Source organism: Leptonotus elevatus, chromosome 1 (assembly GCF_054856555.1).
Source record: "Leptonotus elevatus isolate MCC_2025b chromosome 1, RoL_Lele_1.0, whole genome shotgun sequence".
NCBI lineage: Eukaryota > Metazoa > Chordata > Actinopteri > Syngnathiformes > Syngnathidae > Leptonotus > Leptonotus elevatus.
In genome coordinates this window covers 53,220,727-53,244,377 of record NC_141239.1, presented here as the reverse complement: position 1 = coordinate 53,244,377, position 23,651 = coordinate 53,220,727, and the positions used below count along the sequence as shown (strand labels likewise).

Genomic DNA, 23,651 nt, shown 5'->3' with positions numbered 1-23,651 from the left:
GGGGGCAAGTTAAAAGATAAAATCTCCATTTAAAAATTACATTTTATATTTGTTTTGGTTATCTTTGTTTGATATTTACATTAGTTTGATGTTCTTAAACATTAAAGTGGATACACTTTGGAAAAGAAGTAGGAATTTGAGAAGAAAATAAATAGTTTTTTCAGCACTGTAAATAAATACAGGGTGTGATTAAAAAAATAATACGCCAAAATCATCCCCCCCCCCCCCCCCCACCACCACCACCACACACACAAAAAACAACAACTACAACAAAAAAATTGGGAAATCGCTATTTTGGACACATGTATTATCCATACTTTCACCAATGTGAATATTCCTCCCAGTTCCTTTCATTCCCTTTTCCTCGTTTATCGGCTTGATGTTGTGGTGGCCACATTTAGCACTTGTAAAACAGGCTATGAGCAACACGTGTCCAAGCTAGAGTTTTTCATTTTTTAAATATCTGATGAATAATGTAACACTAAATTACAGATTAAAATGTGTGCATATTAGGCAGCAATTTGATATTCTTATTCTTATTATCTTATATTTTTTAATATTGATTTAGTAAATCACGTGACTACGGGTGTCTTCGCCTGAATGTTTAAATAAAGTTTTGAGGTTTTTTTACGCGTGTAATGCGGAAGTACCTGTGCGCCGTTTACAAGGAAAGCGAGCAGTTTCTTAAAAAATGGACAATTAACTTTTTAAATGACAGCGTGGGATGTTAACGAAACTCGAACAGACGCCAAGGAACATCAGAGACGATCAGAAAATTTACAGCTAACATTTAGCTGAGGCCGAGTATAAGGAATGTTTTCACGGTTTTACTTCATTGATTGACACGAAGAGAACGAACATTTACCACCGTTGTTTTTACAAGTTTCACTTTATCTTTTTTTGGTCTAAATGTGTACGAGAGAATTGATAGTTTAGTGTCTTTTGGAGCTTTGAACCTGTGGCGTGGGCCTGTACTTTTGTAGATTATGTGAAATCCATACTGGGAGTGAACCAATTTGAATATCTTAACGGTTTCTTCTGAACGTACCTCAGCAAACGGTAACAACACACGCTCCAACCAATGCCGCCAATGTATAGAAATTAGATGTATGAGTATGGTATGCAGTATGTATGAATATGACCTGAATCCAGTTAGCCTCTTCTTCATGGTGATTGACAGGTGTGGTATTATAATTTGTTGCAGGTGCGCAGTAGTCATGGCTGAGGCCGGCGCTCATCTCACCTCCAGCACTGTGCGGGAGCAGCCGTCCATCTTTGAGGTTCTGGCTCAGGAGTCTCTGATGGAAGCGGTGAAACCGGCGCTGAAACACGCCGTCAAAGTGAGACACTTCACTCAATGTATACACTTTGAGAATCATTTGTCTCATGTATGTATTGTAACATGTATGGTTCCTCCTTTCTTGTCAGGTTCTTGCAGAGTCCAACCCGTCGCACTTTGGCTTCCTTTGGCGCCACTTTGATGAGTTGTACCTCCTGCTGGATGTCGTCCTGCAGAAGCATTTTCTGTCCCACTGTAGCGCCTCCTTCTCTGAGAACTTCTACGGTTTGAAAAGGGTTTCATTGGGGCGGGGCTTTCCTGTCGGCCTGGGCCTGCACACCAAGGCCCGCTGGCGCTCTCTTCTTCTCCTCTGCCTTGTCCCGTACTTGCGGGCCAAACTGGAGGCCACGTTTGCTCGCCAGAGGGAAGAGGAGGACTTCTCCATACGGCTGGCGCAGAGCAGGAGTCAGCGACTGTATCGGGCGGCCGTGGCGGCCTACCCGTACGTCAACTCGGCCTGGCGGGCGTGGATCTTCTGCCAGCAGCTGCTCTTCGTCTTCGGGGCGGTGCGTACCCACAATCCTTTGCTGTGGCTGGCCAGGGTCCGACTGGCTCGACTCACCGAGCGAGATATTAGAGACATGGAGCTGAACGCGAGCAAAAGGGGAATCACGACCGGGGACAGGTACACAGCTATATAATGATCACAAATTCAAAATTATTCTAATATAAAGTTCTTCAATTTGTGTTTTGTTTTTGTTTACAGCACGTTGCAGCGGTTGTGGTGGTTTATGTCACAAGCAGCGAGGGGCATGGCCGTCTCCCTGTCCACCTCCCTCTCCCTGGGGGTCTTCCTCTTGCAGTTCCTGGAGTGGTGGTACTCGTCCGACAACCAGGCGGCCGTCAAGAGCCTCACATCACTCCCGGCGCCGCCGCCCCCGCTCCACCTCCACACGGACGACGTGGCGGCAGACACGTCAAGCTGTCCGCTCTGCAGGAGGCTTCGCGTCAACGCCACCGCCTTGTCCACGTCGGGCTTTGTCTTCTGTTACCGCTGCGTCTACACGTACGTGAAAGCCAACCGCCGTTGTCCGCTCACCAGCTACCCGACTGAACTGCAGCATCTCATCAAGATCTACTCGCCAGACACTTGAATCAAACCTCAGGTGATGAGCGTGTGCTTGATTTTTAGCCTAAAAAAACAGAGAAGCTTTGTCGGTATTCTTCAACCAGATATTGGACCTCCAGTCGACATCACGCTCTCAAAACAGTTGGGTAAAAAATAACCCAACTATGGGTAAAAAATGGACCGATCCTCTACTTTAAGTCAAGAAAAGGGTATTTTAGTGTAAAACAACTCATAAATATTGGTCAGATCCTTTACTTGGGTCATTTTGTATAAAATAACCCAGAAAGTTGGGTCAAATTGACCCATAAAGTGATTCGATCCATTTTTGATCCATAATTGGGTTACTTTGGACCCAACTGTTTTTAGAACGCAGGATGTGAGATCCTGCCTTCCTCCATTGACAGGAAACAATATCATCACTGTGATAGAGACCTTGTAAAAGTGCACGGAGTCTCTTCAAGATTAATTAGGTGAAATGCGATTTCATCATCGTATCAGGTCATTATATGATCAAGTGTTTAGATGCCACTATGCGGTGTACTGAACTTTGCCAACTAATCATCAAACTTTGTATCAAATGTCAATTATAGTGGATCTACTTGATCTAAATGTACTTCAAATATAAATATTATTTTAACCTGCTGTGAGCTTGATCAACATTATGTACTATTGTTTTAGCTAAAAAAACAAAACAAAAAAATGACAACAATAAATGGTGAACCAGGTTGAGAAAACACTATAGAATTGAAAGAATAGACGGCTAGGAATACATTTATTTCTTCATGTTATGTTACCACATGACAACAGGGTGGAGCTAGGTGGCTGAACAAGGCAATTGGAGCACAAAGTGTGGAAAAAAAGATAAGCATTTTCATTTGAGGAGTCAAAACATGTACGATACTTAATATAATTGTCAATGGGGCAGTCGGTGAACTGAATGTGGCTCCTACTATCGCTGTTCGCTAGCAATAATCTGTGCGTACTGTGGTGTGTACAACAAACCAAATACATTGCAGCTGTGCTTACCTTTTGGCTTGTACCAGTTTCATGAATGTCTAAAAAAGGAGGATGACTGCACAGTTTGTTAATAAGTCAACGGCGACACAATTTGCAAAAATTCTGAACACCTCGCACACTGACGCGTTTGCGAAACAGGCAGGTAAAGATTGACTTGGTTGTGTAACTTGATGGGTGGGCAGGCAGGCATTCAAGAGACCCAACCATTTGTATACAAAAAATGAAAGTCAGGTTTTTTTCTCCTGTGTGGCCCGACAAATGTCTTAGTCAAATGAAAATAGGGAGAAAAGTTAGATTTGAGCAAATCCCATGTGAATGCTACAACATAAGCGGACCATAAAATGTGCATTCATGTCCATATCGTCAACAAGTGAAATGCAAGCCAGCCGTCAGTGAATTGCTTTATTGAGTTTCCAGACAAGTTGAACAACAGGCCCACTTAAAAAAACGACAAAGAAACAGATATTCAGGATCAACATCACAACTTTACAGTGAAGATATTGAAAATGGGCTTCAACACATTGTCCACAAAGCCCCAAACTGAATGTGAGTGCCAATCAATCGTCACGAGAGTCAGCATCCCTTTCAACCAAAAGGAGAACAATTCGACGAGGAGGGGGGAGAGAGAAAACAAGTCTCATCATCAATAATAGTCACAGTAATAGATTGCTTGGATATCTTGTAATGCACATGTGTACAAACAAATGTGCACTTAATATACACGTGAGTTGACACTGGAAATGGTTTCTCTCAGTTTTTCAATCAACAAAAAGGACAAAAGGAATGTGCTTGTGATCAGTTCTAACAAAATGATATTCAAAGATTTTCCGTCATGAGCCAGACGAGAGAAAACAAAAAAGAGGGAAGATCCCTGCTCCTGGGGGGGGGGAAAAGAGAGAGGTCCCACTGATAACTTTTCTCATCAATGTCCAAATATAAACAACCTGCCCCCGGCCACGACATGTTAGCAAGACAAACATGTACGCCACAGTATCAAACATACAGAAGAAAGAGAGGATTAAGTTTTGAGCATACGTGTTGGTGTGTTCGAAAGTTGTGGTCACGCCTAAATGTACATCAGCTCTCTGTCAAGCAAACTTCCCAACTGCAAACGGTGCTTTTACAGTAAACGGCCTGGGCAACAAAAACATCTATGAGGCCATTTTGGCTTGTGGGGATAATATCGTCATCATAGCAGATTATGAGGGCGCAATCTGTTGGACAAGGCACGCTTTGCTTGGAAATGGACTAGTTACAATGCCAACTTTCTGTTGTAGCTATGCACAGAGCCTTCACAATCTACGGGGCAAGAAACATGATAATAAAACAAAAACATCAAATTATAATTTCACTACAATGGCGTAGTTGCCACAGACTTCCAACTTCCGGGTTTCACACATCAGCGCCGTTTCCAGCCACTGCTGGCCGCGTTCCACACTCGCCAATGGAGCGCGATCGGGGAGAGCGCGCAGGGCGTCTCAGCTCTGAAACGCCTCGGACAACTGAGACAGACACTACTACACACTCGCACCCGTTGACGGGAATGCGCAACCGAGAGGCACAGAGGCGGAAGCGCAAGAACTGGGACGCGGCCCACGCATCGTTAACAGCAACCGGAAACAGGGCTGTGCGAAAGTCGGAAGTCCCGCCTCCTCCGTGGCATATACCCCATTAGGCCATGTTAGAGAGACTGTTCCAAATTTGGGGAAGCACAGTTGCAATTTGTTATTTTCTAAAGCGTTGTAAAACGTGACAAACAAACCAGTTCATATTTTTATCAACATCTCAACATTTTCGAGTAGTTTTGTTCTCTTGGAATGTTAAACAATTTCGAATACGTTTCTTTAAAGTGATATGATTAAGTGTTTTTGTTTTTCTTTGGCTTTGTAGCTCTTGTTTTTTGTAATGCGCCCATTGAACGATACCATTGAGTGAACATCTGGATACAAAAATGAACCTTCCTAAGCAGATGTCAGATTTAACATCCAGCCATGTCAAAGGTACATATCGTTTTTTTGGTGCCTGTTCCGACCCAAAGACATGGCCTGAAAGGTTTCACGACAGCGTCATTTTGATCATGGAAATTTGTTTGGAATGAAAATAACTTCAGCTAACAGTGATTACTAAACGGATTGTGTTATGGAAATCTATTTGAGCTCACAAACCTCACACCCTACCCTGCAAAGATTCATGGGAAATAAGTTTGTGTGAAGTTAAAAACGTATTTGCAGAAAAACTAACCTATTGGTTGTTTTTGTGCTCTGGCCATGTACCATAATATAAACATTTGCTTAGGCACCATCTTGTGGCATCTATAGGCAATTACAAATCTTTATAGTTTGGTGTCTCAAGTACTCAAATGAGTTTACATGTATGTTGAAAACTATCTTATTCACTGTGGGGACCATGACATTGTACAAATAATAACAAAGAAGAGCACAAAAAAAGTCTAAAACGATCACTTAGCATGTTGGATCAGAATTAGTTTGCATTGAGTTTAAAGGGAGAGACGTTGCATGGTCTTGCTCAGATGCAAAAACATGCACAGAAAAAAAAAAAGGCATTGGTTGCAATTCTGGAGTTTTCAGCAAGTAAGTATGCCACTACAAGATATTCCCAACTTTGATTTCATCAATGACTGTCATATATGTTATATGTAGTCCAGGCTTGGTCCTACCAGAGGAGCCAGAGCCTGCCGTCCATCTCAATTCACAACAATTACATCATCAACCTGTGCTCTTGCGCTGCATTCAACTTGAAAATATCATCAGACAATATATTGTCACTCTCATAGCATAAAACACTGTTCTTCAAAATATACACGCATATATATATATATATATATATATATATATGGGTGTCTAATTAAAATAGAAACCTATCACGATGGTGCCAAAACTTCTCCTTGTCCACCCTGTCATCTGGCAAAAGCTGGGTTACAAGTAAAGCCGCTCAGAATCGATCTAAAAAATGGTTGTATTTGTGTGAATGTTTTTTTTTTGCTCTCTTTTTTTGTTATTTTATCTGTCACCCGTCTTGACATGTTCCATTGATTAGATACACGCAAATAAACGCATTCTCATCTAACAGCCCTCAACGAATTCTCTTGTCAGTGCTTAGTGAATGAATCCAATTTCTTTGTTTGTTCTGTAACTTGTGGTGCTATTATGAAACTATACACGTTTGCTTAACATTAAGTCTATTCCCTAGGTAAGCGTTAGGGACAATATATGATATATACATATAATTATTTTTCTTGTATTTATTAATATAAAAAGTGAAAGTCTTGTGTTTTTTCTTTTTACATCAAAGTATATACATATTTAGAAAAACAACGGACACTGTAATGTGACTGTGGGCAACAAGACAGGACACGTTATTACACCAGTACAATAAAAAAAAAAAACGACTACAAATAAAAAAGGAGGGACAAAGTGGTTGTATGCCACAATCCCGCGGTCGCCTGTCGAGTGGAAAGAAAGCAAAAACGAGGTGGTGCTTTCAAGTGACACACATTTCCACGAATAAATAAAGCGTCTTGAAAGCTGGCCGTACCCCAGCCCCCTCATTTCTAAACGTCACAAGCTCCATTGACAAATTAAGGCAACGAGATGAGAAGAAAACCACAAGAAAACAAAAGTGAGCAACAACAGCTGCATGTGTGTGCGCATCGTTGTGTTCCTTCAGTCTTGATTGGCTGCTGAGGTGCTGCGGTGCTTCTTCTTTATTGGATGTGTTCTTATTGTGTGTGTGTGTGAGTGGACGAAAAGGCACCTCGTTCCTCCTCATCCTGCGTTCAACTTCCTGCTGCGTCCGCGCTGTCCAGCCATCACTCCCAGACGTGAGCAGGTGACAAAAGAAGGGGACTCGACTCGGTGATGTTGCGTGCAGGTTCCAAACGAGAGGACGGAGCGTCAACGTTACGCCACAGGCGTGTCCGCACTGACATGCCCCTCCTCCGGTTGCCGTGGAGACGCTAACAATTGGTCTGCTCCTCTCGCATGGAGAGAAGTGACTTTGCTTTGCGCTTCCTCCGCCGTTCCAGGCCATCCACAACATTTGCACTCCGTGTGAACGTGTGTGTGTACTGATACACAATCCGTAAGAAGGTCGAGGAGGTGCCAGGAGGAGTTTACGGTGGCATTGGTGTGCGCGTCCCTCTTACAAAACAGGCTCCTCTTCCATTGGCTCCTCTGTAGACCTGCATAGAAAACAAAGACGCCATAAAGCACACTGAATTGTGTTACTAGTCCGAACGACTCCACCGACCTGCTGGCGTCAGTGATGTCGGCGGCCGAGCCGGACTGCTCGACATCAACGCTCAAAGAGGCCATGGCGCTAACTGTGTCTGCCTCGTCTTTCTCTGATTGAACCTGAGCTCCCGGCGGGGTGTCCAATAGCGAGTGGCTGCTTGTCAGGGACAAAGTCTGGAGGCAAGGCCAGTGTTTATCTAAAAGAGTCACAGAAACGCACACAGTGTGAGAGGGAGACATGCTGCGGCGGCATCAAGTGTGTGTGTGGTTTTGTTTTTGTTACAAAGTGGGGCCAACATTCCGAGATTTCACAGTTGTGGGGCCCACCCGTCCATGTGGGGCCATTTTGCTGGGCCCCACAAGTTTAGACCTCTTTTTGAGGGTCAAGACTTCGTTTTAGAGTTTAGGTTTGAATTGGGTTATGGTTGAGGTTAGGGTAAGGAATAGGGGTAGGCAATAATTTTTGATGGTTGGGGTTAGGGGAAGGGGCTAGGAAATGTATTATGTCAATGAGATGGCCCCACAAAGATAGTAAAACAAACGTGTGTGTGTGTGTTGACTCACCCTGGATTTCTATCACTCTTTCTAGAGAGGCACAGGCTTTAGGGCACGGCTTCTCTTGAGGCCATTGAAATGCAGAATCACTCTGTGAAGGAAACATGATCAACAATAATGACATATTTTTGCCCTTTTTAGTTTCATTGCCGTCAATGTATTACTGTATTTGGTAAACTGAATTTTGAAGTTAGGCTTAGCGTGTTACGTTGAGTATGTTTCAGCTTCCTTGACATGTCATATAACGGCATTTTTAAAGAATGGTAGTTACTAATTTGGTTTGTAACGTCAGAACATTACAGATGCAAAAATGTTGCTCGCTGCTGCATTTACAAAATAAAAGCAGATTTTTGCAAATGTGCAAATTACAAGATTTTGACCATTTTAATTTAGCAAGATATTCAAACCATTAATGGAGTAACAAAATAATTGCAAATTACTTTGAGTAATCAAATAATCGTTGCACCGCTACATCGAATCGAACCAAATCGAATAGGAATTCTATTGAATCGAACCGAATCGTTTAATTTTAATATATATATATATGTGTGTGTGTGTGTGTGTGTGTGTGTCAGACAATGTAATTAATCACATGACTTAGTTAGCTCACAATTAATCACAAATTTTATTTCTGTTCTAAATGTACAATAAAATGTACAATAAAATATCTTTTTTTCTACATTTCATACTCTTGTTAACATAAAAGGGCTGCATCTTTTAGTCATTGATACAGTAATTTCATAATCATTCATAAAACTGAGTTAAAATTGTGTGTAATATTGATTTGTGTTGGTCATTTTTCTGCCACCAGATGGCATAATTGCATTTGTAAGATGTTGGTGACAACTCAGTGCATTTTTCTTTTCATATTAAGAGCCATCTTAATGTTTAACATGAAGTAACGTGTGAAATTCTGCACATTTTTAAAATTGTAAAATACAACTTGACCCCAGTCTCCACAAATATATGCATTATGATTACATTTATTACTGCTAAATTTCGTCTGCAGATTCTCCTACCGGATCTCCAAGGAGTGCAGAGACGCATGCTTCTGATGCATCACAGATGGCAGTGAGGTCATGACCTCCCTCCAGCGCCATAACAACACGCCCACCAGCCAAACCCATCAGGAGCTGGGTTAGCAAACCAAAACCTGCCAAAATCAGCACTCACTCAAGCATATATTGATATACGTATAAACAGGACATTGAATCATTTTTAAAGAGTATCGTCAGCATGACAGACTTTTTGCTGCCAGTTGCCAAGGTAACCAGTTTTGGAACTCACATTTGGCAGTGACAATGTAACCTCCGAGAGGAGACTGATGACCCTCCACTGCATCAAAGCCTGCAGACACCAGAATCACGTCTGGGCTGAACTGCTGAGCAATCGGCATCACCACACTCCTGCGCACATCCCAACAAGGTTCGGGAAGTGGATGACATCATTTGCAGGCTTGCTGATGGATGTTCAACTTAATGAGGTAGGTAACAAGCTTGACAGCGGACTTTGAAAGATATGGAGTATAAACTTTTTATTTACACAGTACATTAAGTAGCCATCAGATTCATTGAGTAAACATCAAACATTCGCTATTGCTTCTGTGTATCACACCCGTGTATTACTGAAGAATCGCAGCTGTGTTGCAGCTTGTACAATGTAAGTAAGAATCAATTGTGTTTACCTGAAGGCAGCGAGGTACTCAACATCACCCATAGGGGGCTCTACTCCTCCAGTCCACGCGATGTTGACATTAAAGCCAACACCCGCACCTGATCCCACCTGACGAAAGAACAGAATGATTGATTGCATAGCAGTGTAAAGAGAAAACAATTTGCAAAATGGATACCCTCAAATTAGAACCAGACCTCTTCCTAATGTAGATACAATTTGGATACATATCGAGTCAGTCCAAGCAATTTAAATGGTATGTGATGAGTAGTATTTGTATTATTTCAGCTTTTTTTTTGGAAGGGCGGGGGTTCTTCTATGCGGTCACTGCCTGGGGATGAAAACTGTTTCTGTACAAATTCTTCTTCTTTATTCTTCTCTGAAATTATTCACATTAAACATGTATGACAACTCACAAAACATTCCACACACTTGGGGCCTGGCGAAAAATGTCATATTATAAAGTTGTCATAGCAACATTGCTCTGTAGCATCCCTTAGAGTGGGAAAACAAAAAACAACCCGGCATGTTTAAAGACAGGGAAAAACGTACTCTACCAAATGTACGTTAAGGGTGAGGGGACTTCCAAAAATATTGCTTGCACAGCTGAGTAAACAAGCCACCTGTTGAAGTTAATTGCCTCCAATTAACTTTTTTCCCTTCTTTCTCTGTAAGCAGAGAGGGGAGGGGTGAGCAGTTATACATGGATTAGGAGGAGGGAGAGAGTAAGATGAAAGACACTATGTAAATATGGACGCCTTTTTGCTCTCTTGATTAATGTTTAATAATAATAATAATAATAATTATGCCAGCGGGTACCAGTTAGCCAAGGACAACATGAGTAGGGTTTGTTTTAAAAAATGGCTCACTAAGAAGAATTAAGAACATTTACATTTATTTAACCTTAAAGTTTCTTGTGTGCCAAATATGAAATATAAAACATAATATCATAAAAATTAAGTAGCTTGTGTAAAAATGTAGTTTTGATTTATGCAAATATTTTAAAGACTAGAGCTGTAATTTTAAAACGGCAATATTTTTGCTCATTGTTATCATACCGTCAGGCAGTGTTCCATCATGTGAACACATTCAAATGTGCCACTTGAAATGTGCATGGAAATAGGCAGTCAAATTGGCGTTAAATGGGGAACTTGGATGTGCAGTCCAATCCAGGCGGGCTTGCAACGTAAATAAACGCAATCACAAGAGCTCAAAGGCACATGTCAGGCTTCATTTATATCCATCCTCTGCAATGAGCCTCTTTCAGTTATGAGCACAGACAATGATTGCATTACAGTCTGAGCTTGAGGATGATGGTTTGTGTGTTTACCTCCTCAGGAGCTCCGCTGCCAGGAAAAAAGTTGCCGTCGTCGTAGCGATGGAGGGAGATGTAGAGGACGTTGGGGTCAGCGTAGAAGGCCTGTTGCGTGCCGTTGCCATGGTGAATGTCCTGTAGTGGCGGGTTACAGTGTCATCCCAGAGACAGCAAACACACCGTTTGAGCAACATTTTATTTCCAGAATTTGGGGACGTGTTTCTTTGGATGATTAACGCAATTCTTTTTGGAAAAAAAACAACACAAAAAACTAAACAACACAACGAAAAAAACTGAATAAACGATAAGAACTAAACTGATGGCGTGTGCGTGTGCTCACTGACCCAGTCCACGATGAGGATCTTGCCCACTCCCAGTTTCTGCTGGAGTAGCTTGGCAGTGATGGCGACTGAATTGAAGAAACAAAAACCCCTGTTCTCACACACAAACAAGGAGAAGAAGAAGGCAATCAAAAATCCTCTTCATACATGCACAAGTGTGTGCAATGTTTTTAGTGTTTGAAAGTCAGATGCATATACGAACATGGCAGTGGATTCTTCTGCATGATGCCCTGGTGGACGTACTACTGCAAAGCCATTCTGGTACAGAGATATAAACAGGTAGTAAAGGACGGGTCTAAAAAAAGAAAAGAGTGTGTGTGTGTGTATGTTACCTTCAGTTCCCCTGCTGCCACTCTGAAGGCCAGCTCAATAACGGAACCCACCGCCATGCGGACAGCTGCAGACGAGTGCATCTCATTCCACACTGTATCACTGTCCACCTGCAGAGGGCAGTAAAGCACTTGAAAATGCCAACTTTATGACCACGAAGATGCTGGGGATGGTTTGATAGGGTTTTGTGAAATTATGAACAGCATACATCTTCTGGCTGATTGGACCTGTTACAAAAGGTATTGGTGTACAGCAAGACACATTCAGGACAACTCACCACTACAGTCAAAATCAAGTTAAAAATACAGTCATGCCTTGAGATTCAAGTGTTCCAACTTCAAGATATGAGCCTTTTGCTTTTACTCGCAAGCAAACATTTGAGCATGGGTGCACTGGGTGATTATGTTGTATTTGGTTGGGGGGGGTTTAGAGATATTTTGGTTGATACTATAATCATGATTAAACATAATTATTTCCTGATTTCAAACTTGTGACTTAATTAACTACCAAACTCAACTTTAAATGCTCTCTCTCTCTCTCTCTCTCTCTCTCTCTCTCTCTCTCTCTCTCTCTCTCTCTCTCTCTCTCTCTCTCTCTCTCTCTCTCTCTCTCTCTCATTCTCTCTCTCTCTCTCTCTCTCTCTCTCTCTCTCTCTCTCTCTCTCTCTCTCTCTCTCTCTCTCTCTCTCTCTCTCTCTCTCTCTCCCTCTATAATTAAATAGCAACCGAAAACAATAAATACAAGTAAATATCTGATGTGCCTGCCTTGGCCTCTTAGGGGCAGTGTTGTTGTGTGGAGCGTACATGGAGATACATTCAAGGGTTGTGCATCTCTCAATAAAAGACAATTCGATACATATCTCAATACATGGGATACAATTCAAAGATGATTCCATTTCAGAGTGTAACAATTTGATTGTGTTTGATTCAGTGGGATTATGATTCAAATCAGTATGGTATGGCTCTGTTTCTTGTTGTCATGTTACATATATATGATCTTGTCAGTACTTAAAAAAAGAAAGAAAAACTTCTACCATATGGTGGTGATGTTTCTAAATGAACGTGTTGTACGTCAGTTGTGAAACTCTTTCACGTGTTTCGATGTCTATGTATTGCCTCCCAGGTGGCCAGGTTGCATACACCAGAAGGAGCAGCACAATAGCCATTGAAAAGAAGCACAAAATATCACAAAAACTATTGTAATGAATGTAATGTTTTTATAAAGTATAATACTATGGAGTGCTATTTTTTTCCATTAACAAACAAAAAATGTTCTTTTGTGGGAGGCTGGAATGGATTATTGGCATTTAAATTACATTTCAATGGGGAACGATGATTTGAGAGTTTTGAGTTCAGAATGGAAAAAACAACAACTCGTATCTCCAGGCACCACTCTAAAGCCGATAATGTTGTACCCAGCAGCTTCTTGTGGTCCAGTTTGTGTCGATTGAGTGGACTGGTCCCGTAGAGCAGAGTGTGAAAACTCGGAATGGACAGTCTGGATCTCATCCAGAGAAGCTTTACGCCCACGAATTCTCTGCTCAGACACAAACGGCGAGAGAACGGAGAAAGCTTTTTGCACACTTACTCTTGACTTATTTTGGGTGTGTGCATGTGTGCCTACCTCACAGCGGCCCAGCAAGCCTGTCTCCTGCAGCCTGGACCAGATGCTCTGCACTCTCCCGGCATGCTCAGGGTGGATGTGAGCATTGCCACATACACACTGGTGCTTTAACATCAGACTGTCATAAACAAGTCCTGGAGGAAGCAAAACCGAATGAGAAAGCAAATTAAATGCAGTGACGTGAATAAGCCATCACATCAAATACAGTAAAAGACAATAACTTACTGCTATCAATACAAATGGAAAATAGAGGTAGAATAATAAATACTTATCGTATATATTTAAACAGCATATCACTTTTCGGTTGTTCAATTCTCGGTTATCTTAATCACTATTTAACCCCTAAACTGCCGGTTAACTTCTTAACCCGCCGTTAAATATGCATTGTTCAAAACATGGTTAGTCACGCTGTTTGTTAACGGCACCGTCAAAGTTAACCATGCCGTTTTACGTCACTGGTTAGCACCGATATATCCCACAATTCCTCTTTTTGCTTACTTGTGGGTCGGCGAATGAAATGGATACTATCCAAACAACCCCTGCGACTTCCCCCCAAAAAAGAAGCAGGAACTTTTCTACTGACGAAGAAAACGTTACTCAATTTGGGTTGAAGCAATTTAGGATTTTTTAAATTATTTTTATATTTATTAGAATTGATTTTTTTCCTACGGTGTGTATTTTCAGTGAATATTTTGTGTAATTTTATTTTTCAATATTGCATGTTTTTGTCAGATTTTTTTTCTCATATTTTTGTCATACATATTTGTATTTTTGACTGATTTGTATTTTTTGTGTAATATTTTTGATATAATATTTTTCTTATATTTGTATTTACATACTTCTATGTGTGTAATTTACATCTATTTGTAATTATTACTAATTATTAATTTAAATTTAAATTAATTTAAATTAAATAATTAGCCGCTATTCACAGTGTTGTTGTCTATTTGATTATTGACGTGAAAGCAAACAAGGAACATTACAGGTAAGCCTGTTTGGTAAGCATGCTGGTTAACACGTTCATATTTGACACACTGACCTGTCGTAAAGAGATGTCTGACAGGGTTGACAGTGGCTGCGGGAGAAGACTGCGCTCTTCCCAGAGGTCTGTGAGGCAGCGAGGAGGGGAATGTACCCATCTGTTGCAAGGCCTGATGGGAATGGGAGAAAAGGTTCATACAAGGACTTATCTCCACAATAAAGGAGCTGAGCATATGTTTCACACAAATTTCAACTGCACATGCACGCAGTCATTCACGTTTAATTTTTTGTTTTAGTTTTTTTTGGTCAAACTTTTATGTAGCCATACGTCTAATCTGCATCAACCTGGACTTGAAGGTTTGTGTAAGCGGTGCTATACAGACTATATAGGGAATCTTGCTGTGCTCCCTGCTATGAACTCGGTGAGTCATCATGTGTGGGTGGGCACAAAAACACACACTCCAAGATGCAGAGATTTTGGAACACGCACACATGCACGCAACCACACACACACACGCACGCACGGCAGTGAGTCCAGTGGTTGAGTCACCAGCTGGTGATGTCAATGCAGCGTCAAATAAAGTGTGTGTGCGTATGCTTGTGTGCGCGCGCATGTCAAGTGTCTGCATTTTCACCAGCACAGGCCAGAATGGAAAGCGTTCGTCTTGTTTCTTCTTCAAATGATATGCGTTTATACGACACACTTGGCCGTGTAGTTTGCGTGTGTATATCTTAGCATGTCAAAAAGTGACGAAGCATTGTAACATAGAGCTCTTTCATACACAAATTCAAAGTTGTTCTGTTCTGCAAAATGTCAGACCTTCCATGGCGCTTTTGGTATGTGGCAAATCTGTCTGATCATTTGGACTGACCTATTCTCATTCAAATATTGGTTCACTCTCCCGTCTGGAGTTGCATGTTACCCCCCCAAATTTCAAAAACATCCACACTGGGTTTATTTCATATTAATTATATATTATCATAAATATATTCATAAAAAATAATTACATTAATTGAAACAAATATATTATATAAATATATTATTCATATTAATTAATATTAGGTTTAGACTAAACTGTCCATGCGTGTGAATTATGGTGTGAATTTTTTATTTTTTTATGCATGACTGTTACCAATTTTGGACTAAGACTGAGGCATATTTGGCTGGCTAACATCATGACCTCTACAATTTTGCATCCCATTTAATCACTGTTAGACTGCCAATGTGGGTAAGTATTACTTTCTCAGAAGAGGTGTCTGCGAAGCATGAAGATAAAAGTGTTCAAAGACATTTTGAGTTAAGTTCAAGTAGTTGTCTAGGGTCCACAGAAACGAGTCTGAAATCTCCTGGTCACACTCATCTCAGCAAACACAGGGTGAGAAGTTGAGTAGGCCTGGCCTGGATTCATCGGCATTCGCCAGCCAATCAAAGGGCAGAGTCAGGGCCAAACAAGCATCTATCCTTACTTCAGACAATTGATGGGTATCGTGACTTCGAAACCTCTTTAAACTTCCATGAAACGAAGATGTCACCAGTCCGAAAATGAATGAATAGGAAGACTTGAGATACAGTCGCACCTCGTCAAAAATAAAAAGCCTTCCATTGGATAATTACTCCATTGATTCACGTGTTTAAGATGGCACAAGCTCTTTATTGCATGAAGTATCCTTTGATTTCTGAAACAACCTTGCCACAGACCCCGTGGTTATCATGAAGATATTAATATTTGTCAAAGCGATCAAATTATGGGCCAGCAAAAAAACAAAACAACAACTAAGCAAATTAGTGAAGCTACTAAAATGGGCAACACATGATTAAAACCATAAACGCTATGGTCAACTATGTTCGCTCCTTAAGAATGAAATGTGGTTGGACAAAAATCTTCACTTCCCCAAAACTTATTTATATATGTTTAATGTTTTTTTATGCTAGAGCACACAGAAGGCTTTGATGCAGCTTCTGACATGAAGAGATGGCTTAAAGCAATGGTAGTTATTACAACAAAAAAAACGGCCAGCAGGTGGCAGCAGAGCAAGAGAGATCAACCAGGGCCATGCTGCAAAAACGCTATTTTCCCAGGTTTGTGAATAATGATGAAACTTAGCTATATTCTAATGCTAATTGCTGCAAAATGGAAACAGATAGAAATATACTTTTTTCCCTGATAAGTACATTTTTATTTTGGTATTGTTGTTTTTATAGCAATAGAACTGAATATTCTGTGGGCCTTGCAAAATCTGTCAAAATCCAGTAAAACAGCCGGGAACGAAGGGGGTTGCTTCAGTGAAATTGGCTGGGAGTGAATGAGTTAAATGTTAGTTGCAAAGCCATTCTTAAATAATCAACAGTTAAAGTACAATGAAAAGAAAAGGTAGTGATTAGGAACTTGACGGGCCTAACATTAACTTTCATTGCTTGTATGCATGTAGTCGTCAACTGGCAACCATTTTGTGATGGACATTAGAGCAGCCAACAGGAGTGCATTTTATATATGCAGTGGAAGAGTAATAATAATAATAAGCACAAATTGCACTAACCTGAGAGTAGCTAGCCCTGCTGTCTTCCTCGCTATCCCCCAGCTGGATGACATCGTCATCCTCCTCCTCTTCATCCAGTTCACTTTCCGTGCTCTCCCCTTTCACGTGCACAACTCCCCGTTCTTCCTCCTTTGGATGCGCACTACGTCGGTCCGAGGGGATGGTGCTGTCATCTGACCCCTCCGTCTGAGGTCTGATCAAAAAGTGGTTTCAAAATTCATGCACTTTGCTTACAAATACATACCCAATATATGACGCCATCTGATTGGTGATCACCTGTGAATGCTTGTCCCGACATCATCCTCTTGCATGTCATTGGTCTCGGTAAGCTCCTCTTCCGTCTCCTCTGGATGAGTGGGAGGTGGTCTGGGTAGGTCTGAACCCTTTGAAAGCATCTACATAGATATGGTGATGTTAGAACAAGTTAAGTGCACTAATTGATTTGTAATTGTGTGTGTGTGCGCGCATATACACACCTTGTAATGTTTCTCCAGAAAGTGCTGATGTTGCTGCTGAACTACTAGTTGCTGGAGGGCCTGGGGCGATTGGGGCAAAGGTGCACTCTGGGTACGAGCTAGAGGCCGATGGCGAGGCAATTTGTTGACCGATCGCATGGCGCTGGACACACCTCGCTCTGCTGTGACCAGGGGTGACTGGCTGTACATAGGCACTAATTGAATGCAAGGTCAGAGTGCAAAACCACTTCAATTAGACATTAAAAAAAACACAATTTTTTTTTGGTTTGAATGCAATTACACATGTGCGTAATATGTGTACCAGATAGCATTGCGGTTTGCTGTCTGGCCTGCTCCAGAAGAAGCACATGTTGTAATAATGAAGAATGAGTGGAGTGCGAACTAGGCGGCTGAGTCTCTACATCATGTCCTACCCCTGCAAGGAAAAACAAAACAACTTAAACAGTCAACAATAATGCTATTCTACTACAATATTCTTCAATGAGATGGGCTTTTATACAAATGTGTAAGCTTTAATGATAAAAAATGATAACGTAATAATAAGACAGAAACGGTAACATGGGCCGTTGAGCCGGTTTCAGCTCTCATGTTCACCTCTCCTCTGCACCTGCCGCCCACCTAATGTTGTTGGGAGCTGAAAGAAGCTCAGCTATCCCCAGCTGACAAAGCTTTGAATTAAAAGGATCAGGCAAGGACAGAGTATTTTCACCACGAAAGCACTTAATTATTATTAAGTGAAATCTATTAACTAATCAGTCAACCACATATATTAAAATGCTATTGATCTTTTACTAGGCACACTGGACTAAAATAAGCAACCATTTATTACTTATTTTTTCATTTATTTATTTCTGAGTAGGGCTGGGTATCAATTCTAATTTCCTCAATCAATTTTATTTCGATTCACAAGAGTTCAGTTCAATTCGATTTAGATGTTTCTCGATTCGATTCGATTCGATCCAATGTCGATTCATTATGGAACATCAATTCTTCTTAATTATCAAGGACATGATTAAAACTCCACAAGCATTAAATTCCAAATTAAATTTTGTGGAGGCAGCAAATGGTTAAATAATTTTAATTATCATTTCGTTTATTAATGAAAGTAACGCGTGTTATATTCACTTGTTCAAGTGTTGAAATCAGCAAGGATGAGATGAAAATAATTTCATAATTTTAATTCAATAATTGTAATTCGGAATTGTCTTTAAGTGCAATAAGTCAGGGATTTCATAAATGTAAGAAAAAGCTTTTAAATTCCTGTGAACGTTAAATTAAAAACAACAACAACAGTAAGATACAAAAAAAATTGGCCTTTAAAATTATATTCTCTTAAAATTTATGAAAAAAGAGATATTAAAATAATCGATTCATGGTTTTATGAATCAGGACAATTGATACAATATTGATTATTTGATTTTTAAAAAACACAGTCCTATTAGTGAACTGATAGTGCGGCTAATTCCTAAATGCATACCTGCAGTCAGGGAGGATGTGGAGAGAAACTTGCCAGTTAGAGCTCCACCTGCCCGGAGTGACTGAATGGCTTGGCGTTCTGCCTCCTGTTGGCTTGACAACTTCTGGGAGGCCTGTGAAGTGTTACCATTGCATTCAAAAAGTAAATTACATTATTTGTTTCCTCAACACAGACAAAATAAAACAGTCTCAGGCTAGTTATGTTTTAGCATGCTGAATGCTACATTAAACTTCTGTGAATGTATATGCGGCATGCCTGATGGAAACATAATACAAAATAGTCTTTGTAAAAGTGAAAATGTAATACAACATAAAAAACAAAATGATTCCTATTGTGCTGTCTATGTGTGTGTGTGTGTGTGTGTGTGTGTCTTTTGCCTACCGTGATGTGTGTGTTAGCAGGGAGGCCTAACGAGATATTGGGCAGAGATGGCGAGGTGTAGAGACTTAGCGGACTCAAAGTCCCATCAACCCCAAGCGTCTGATGAAGGGAACGAAGCTGCAGACACACACAATGGATACTCACAACATGGTAGAATATGAGCAGATTGATTTGTTTTTCAGACTATATTTAGGTATTTAATATGAGTTTGCAAAAAGTGACGAGAGAATGCACCACTTTTTTTCTGTATAGGACATAGGTCTAAAAATAAACCACAATTACATTTTCATGCATATGACAACAAAAGCCAAGGAGATTATGTTGTTGAAGCGTCAGCATGGAGCCAACTCACAAGGCCACACCTTTACTACAGTGTGTTTCTAACTTTCAACTTAAGAGCACTTTATAAAAACTGTTTGTAATCTCTTTATTTCCTTTGATATTTTATTTATATGTTATGGATGAACATCATTTCTGCCGTCTTTATGCAGAACAATGCTGTGAATTTTTCACCACTTTTTTGCACTTGACAATATCAAATGGCAAATGATTACAATGATAACAATAACAGCTGTTAACAAGATAGTGTTGAGCTCCTTACAAACTATTTGACTATGCCTGCCTGTCCATGTGTGTTTGTGTACCTCAGTCTGTATGTTGGGGACAGAGCCGGTGTTGCCGTTAGCAATAGCTGAATTTGAACTATTAGGACTGCTGGGCCCTGAACCTGGAGCGCTACTACACAGAGGAGAGACTGTAAAAGAAAAACAAATACAAATCACATCATGGAATTTGCAACACATTTAGCCACTATATTTAGCAAAAGAATCTTGCATGTAACCTGAAATCTCAATGGCTCTTTTCTTGAAGGTGCTGATGACAGTGCCATCTTTCCTTCTGAGGAGTGGAGAGCTCCGCCTCTCTGCTACTTTCTGTTTCAACCGCGAACGCACCTTCAGGTTAGGCTCCGACACTGAATGACAGAAAAAGGAGGTAGAGTGAAGTGAGAAAACTTCACCGCTTAGAGCTAAGAATCTGTTTCACATGACTGACTAAGTAGACTTAAGAGCAAGGATTTTTAAACAGTATAGCTACATTTGCTTTTGTTAAATGACAACATGAAAAACACACACACACACACACACACACACACAGTTTTACTTTTGGACATTCTTTACTGATTGTATGTCAGAAACAAAATGTGACTGTATTTTTACAAAGTGTCACAAGGTAACCCTAGCTCAAATAGACTTATCTTTCAGCAAGTAAATAGTCAACAAAACAAACAAGAGAACAAAAGATCAAGCATCGGCACAATTCAGTTGGAAAGGAAACCACAATAGCTTTAGACCCCTTTATCATAAGACTCTAGAAAATACATTTCACTTAAACTTAACAATTTGCTGTAACACTTTCAGTCTATTTGGGTAGCAAATTTTCAGCTCGGCACATCTTGGCTTGCCAGTATTTGACTTTTCCTTATAAAAGCACTCCAAATCTGTTGGACTGGGAGGGCATCCACTGTGTAAATTGAACAGCACTAACGTATTTGAATTCATTTGAATTGAATTCATTTTGTATGCATCTATACTTTGGGCAGTTGAAAAGGGAAATTATATGACTGTTAATAACAATTCTCCACTGAAATCTAGATCCTTTTGTGCAAATGGCAAAAGGGCTTCTGCCTTCTTGGCCCTCAAAGTACTTTTACAATGTCACCGAGCCATCCAAACTAATTAATCAGGGTGACATATGGTGTTCGTACACTGATGACGCAGCATCAGAAGTAACTGGGGGTTTGCGTACCGTATACATCAACGGTACATTAGGGGATTGAATTCTGCCTGCCATCACAACAATGTGAGAGTTGACCTTAGATCACCTGAGCCAAGACACTCCAAACAACCTTTCTAGAGACCACCAAAATTTTGCCCAAACTTAAATTCTTCTATTTTATCCAGACAAAGCTTCAAGTCTACTAATTCTAACCTTGCCAAGGACAACACAGTATTTTTTCTCTCTGCAAATTTCTCTCTTGTGGGACTATTACAGGTTATCATAATTTATCCTATGCAAAACTACTATTAACTCTGGTAAATCAATTTTTCCAATAGACGAATTCCATCAATCCATTTACTACATTGCCTTTTCTGTTTATGGTCACAGCAGTGATTGGACCATAGCAAAAGAACGTCTACCAGTCAATAACAGGGTGAACGTGATGAGCCATCAAGTGGGAATTAATCCCATGCCAATTGCACAAAATTCAGTTAAGTCAACAACTACATGGGGCAAAGAAATGAAATCAGTTATTAGTATGATTATGAACTGAATTGTGCTTAGCAAGTTAAAACAAAAAGAGACAATCTCACAGGGCCACGATTACATCCTCTACCTGTTTTGCGGAGCGGAAAGTCATCCTTGCCCTCGTAGTTACCCAGTAATGTGGGAAGTTTATAAGATGAAAGAGTTCCTGGAGTGTTACTTTGGGGTAGATAATTTTGCTCCAAGGAAGTGTTCTGGCCTCCCCTGCGGGCACAGAAAAAGGCCAGCTGGTAAGACAGTGCCATAGTCATTAACTCATTCACTCCCAGCCATTTACACTGAAGCAACCCCCTTCGCTCCCGGCTGTTTTACTGAACTTTGACTGATTTTGCAAGGCCCACACAATATGCTGTTCTATTGCTATAAAAACAACCCTACCAAAAGAAAAATTAACTTATCAGGAAAAAAAAGTATATTTCTATCTGTTTCCATTTTGCAGCAATTAGCATTAGAATATAGCCAAGTTTCATTATTATTCACAAACCTGTTGAAAACACTGGCAAAAAGAGGCTGTTGCAACATAGCCTTGGCCGATCTCTTATACTCTGCTGCCACTAGCTGGCCGTTTTTTGTAATAACTACCATTGCTTTAAGCCAACGGTGTCAAACATACGGCCCGCGGGCCGGATCAGGCTAGCCAAGGGGTTGAATCCAGCCCGTGAGACGATATTTGTGAAGTAAGTAAGAGCGTCTTCCATGTTTAAACCTCCACGATCACAATCAGATCGATGGTCATTAAACACGCCATTCACCCGGTATCAGCGGCGGCGAAGGCTTGTCTTCTATTATTTTATTAAATTTTATTTAAAGACTCCGCGATCACAATCTGATGCCCCTTCAGCATTCAGCCACTAATGGCGATCGCCGTTAGTGACTTCGGAGTATGTCAGCCGGAGGCACTTTCTTCACAGAGATTGTTATTGACTTCACGACAGCCTGCCAAAAATCATATTTTTTCGGGCCTCTACTTTGTTTACAAGTGGTTCCAGCTCACATCGTTTTATTTTATTTTATGTGTGCCTCATGCTTTTTAATGTGATTATCTTATCATGCATCGTAATCATTCCCACCCGCAAGCCCTGTTCATACAAATTTGCATATTTATGTACGGGCGTGGAGAGGGAGGAGTCTGGTACTCTAACATGTCCGGACGTTTTCTGGAAATGGACGTACGGCGTGTTTTAGTTTGAAAGGCACGCAAGTCTTCGTACATGAGGCTCCAGATATAAAATAGAACATTGTATACATTTTTGAGAGCAAATGAGTTAATAATTTACACTAATGTGGATTGCTGAAATGTATCTTATGGAAGTGGGACAAGTTGCGATATGGACCTGGTTGTAGCAGAGACACCGTTTGTAGTATTAGTTATACTTATAATACTACTTTATGATTGTAGTTTGAGTTTCCAGTGGTGTAGAACTGCATCATACTGAGAGGAGACTGACAGTATTATGTAAAATTGGTTAAAATTCACAAATGTAATGTAATGTCATGATTGGAAAGTTTTTGCCTAAATATTTGATGGCCCGAGCTGGTAATGAAGAGTAACACTCGAGCAGAAATCCTTACCAGCACTTTGAGGAGAAGGAATGGTTCAGTCCGCCGATACCAGGTTCTTTCTTATTCAGTAGGAATTCCTGCAATTTCAACTTGACCTCTGTACTGGCAATGGCACCTTTCATAACACATAGACGCAAACAAATGCAGTTAGTGCACGCGCAAAGACGCTTTGTCTTCTGTATAGTGCAAACGCACTATGGCATCTCAGGAGCAGAAGCAATGGCATGAACCTACTCTCTTTGCCTTTCTCCTTATTCCGAAGGAGAAGCAGCTGTTGCTCCAGTCGTTGTTTCTCCTGCTCTTCGTGTCTTTGTTGTTCCAGTTTTCGCTTCTGGTCCAGCTCTTGCTGTCGCTTTGCTGCAAGCAGTTCCTGTTGTTGCTTACAAAACAATATAAT

At 40.7% G+C, this 23,651-nt stretch overlaps 2 protein-coding genes across 3 annotated transcripts in view; one reads left to right on the top strand and one right to left on the bottom strand.

Annotated features, from left to right (window-relative positions):
- The first annotated feature begins 644 nt into the window (after nucleotides 1–644).
- On the top strand, nucleotides 645–6,512 carry pex12 (peroxisomal biogenesis factor 12). 2 transcript variants are annotated; one of them, XM_086069661.1, is made up of 4 exons: nucleotides 645–1,059; nucleotides 1,205–1,340; nucleotides 1,429–1,964; nucleotides 2,046–6,512. In XM_086069661.1, the coding sequence occupies exons 2-4, from the start codon at nucleotides 1,218–1,220 to the stop codon at nucleotides 2,431–2,433; spliced, it is 1,047 nt and encodes a 348-aa protein (XP_085925787.1). In that variant the 5' UTR covers nucleotides 645–1,059; nucleotides 1,205–1,217; the 3' UTR covers nucleotides 2,434–6,512. The 2 variants fall into 2 exon arrangements, with proteins under 2 accessions (XP_085925787.1, XP_085925779.1); XM_086069653.1 differs by having other exon boundaries at nucleotides 645–1,340.
- The window catches only part of hdac5 (histone deacetylase 5), a 55,246-nt gene continuing 35,408 nt past the window's right edge, over nucleotides 3,814–23,651 (bottom strand). Inside the window, 26 exon segments of the mRNA XM_086084455.1 lie at nucleotides 3,814–7,626; nucleotides 7,695–7,875; nucleotides 8,243–8,324; nucleotides 9,253–9,386; nucleotides 9,521–9,639; nucleotides 9,918–10,015; nucleotides 11,235–11,354; nucleotides 11,564–11,651; nucleotides 11,763–11,818; nucleotides 11,893–12,000; nucleotides 12,044–12,117; nucleotides 13,305–13,371; nucleotides 13,373–13,426; nucleotides 13,514–13,647; nucleotides 14,553–14,664; nucleotides 17,033–17,225; nucleotides 17,309–17,427; nucleotides 17,509–17,702; nucleotides 17,810–17,923; nucleotides 18,986–19,097; nucleotides 19,367–19,483; nucleotides 20,011–20,120; nucleotides 20,208–20,339; nucleotides 21,762–21,895; nucleotides 23,264–23,369; nucleotides 23,489–23,633. Coding sequence (XP_085940581.1) covers nucleotides 7,587–7,626; nucleotides 7,695–7,875; nucleotides 8,243–8,324; nucleotides 9,253–9,386; nucleotides 9,521–9,639; nucleotides 9,918–10,015; nucleotides 11,235–11,354; nucleotides 11,564–11,651; nucleotides 11,763–11,818; nucleotides 11,893–12,000; nucleotides 12,044–12,117; nucleotides 13,305–13,371; nucleotides 13,373–13,426; nucleotides 13,514–13,647; nucleotides 14,553–14,664; nucleotides 17,033–17,225; nucleotides 17,309–17,427; nucleotides 17,509–17,702; nucleotides 17,810–17,923; nucleotides 18,986–19,097; nucleotides 19,367–19,483; nucleotides 20,011–20,120; nucleotides 20,208–20,339; nucleotides 21,762–21,895; nucleotides 23,264–23,369; nucleotides 23,489–23,633 — 2,943 coding nt within the window. The 3' untranslated portion in view covers nucleotides 3,814–7,586.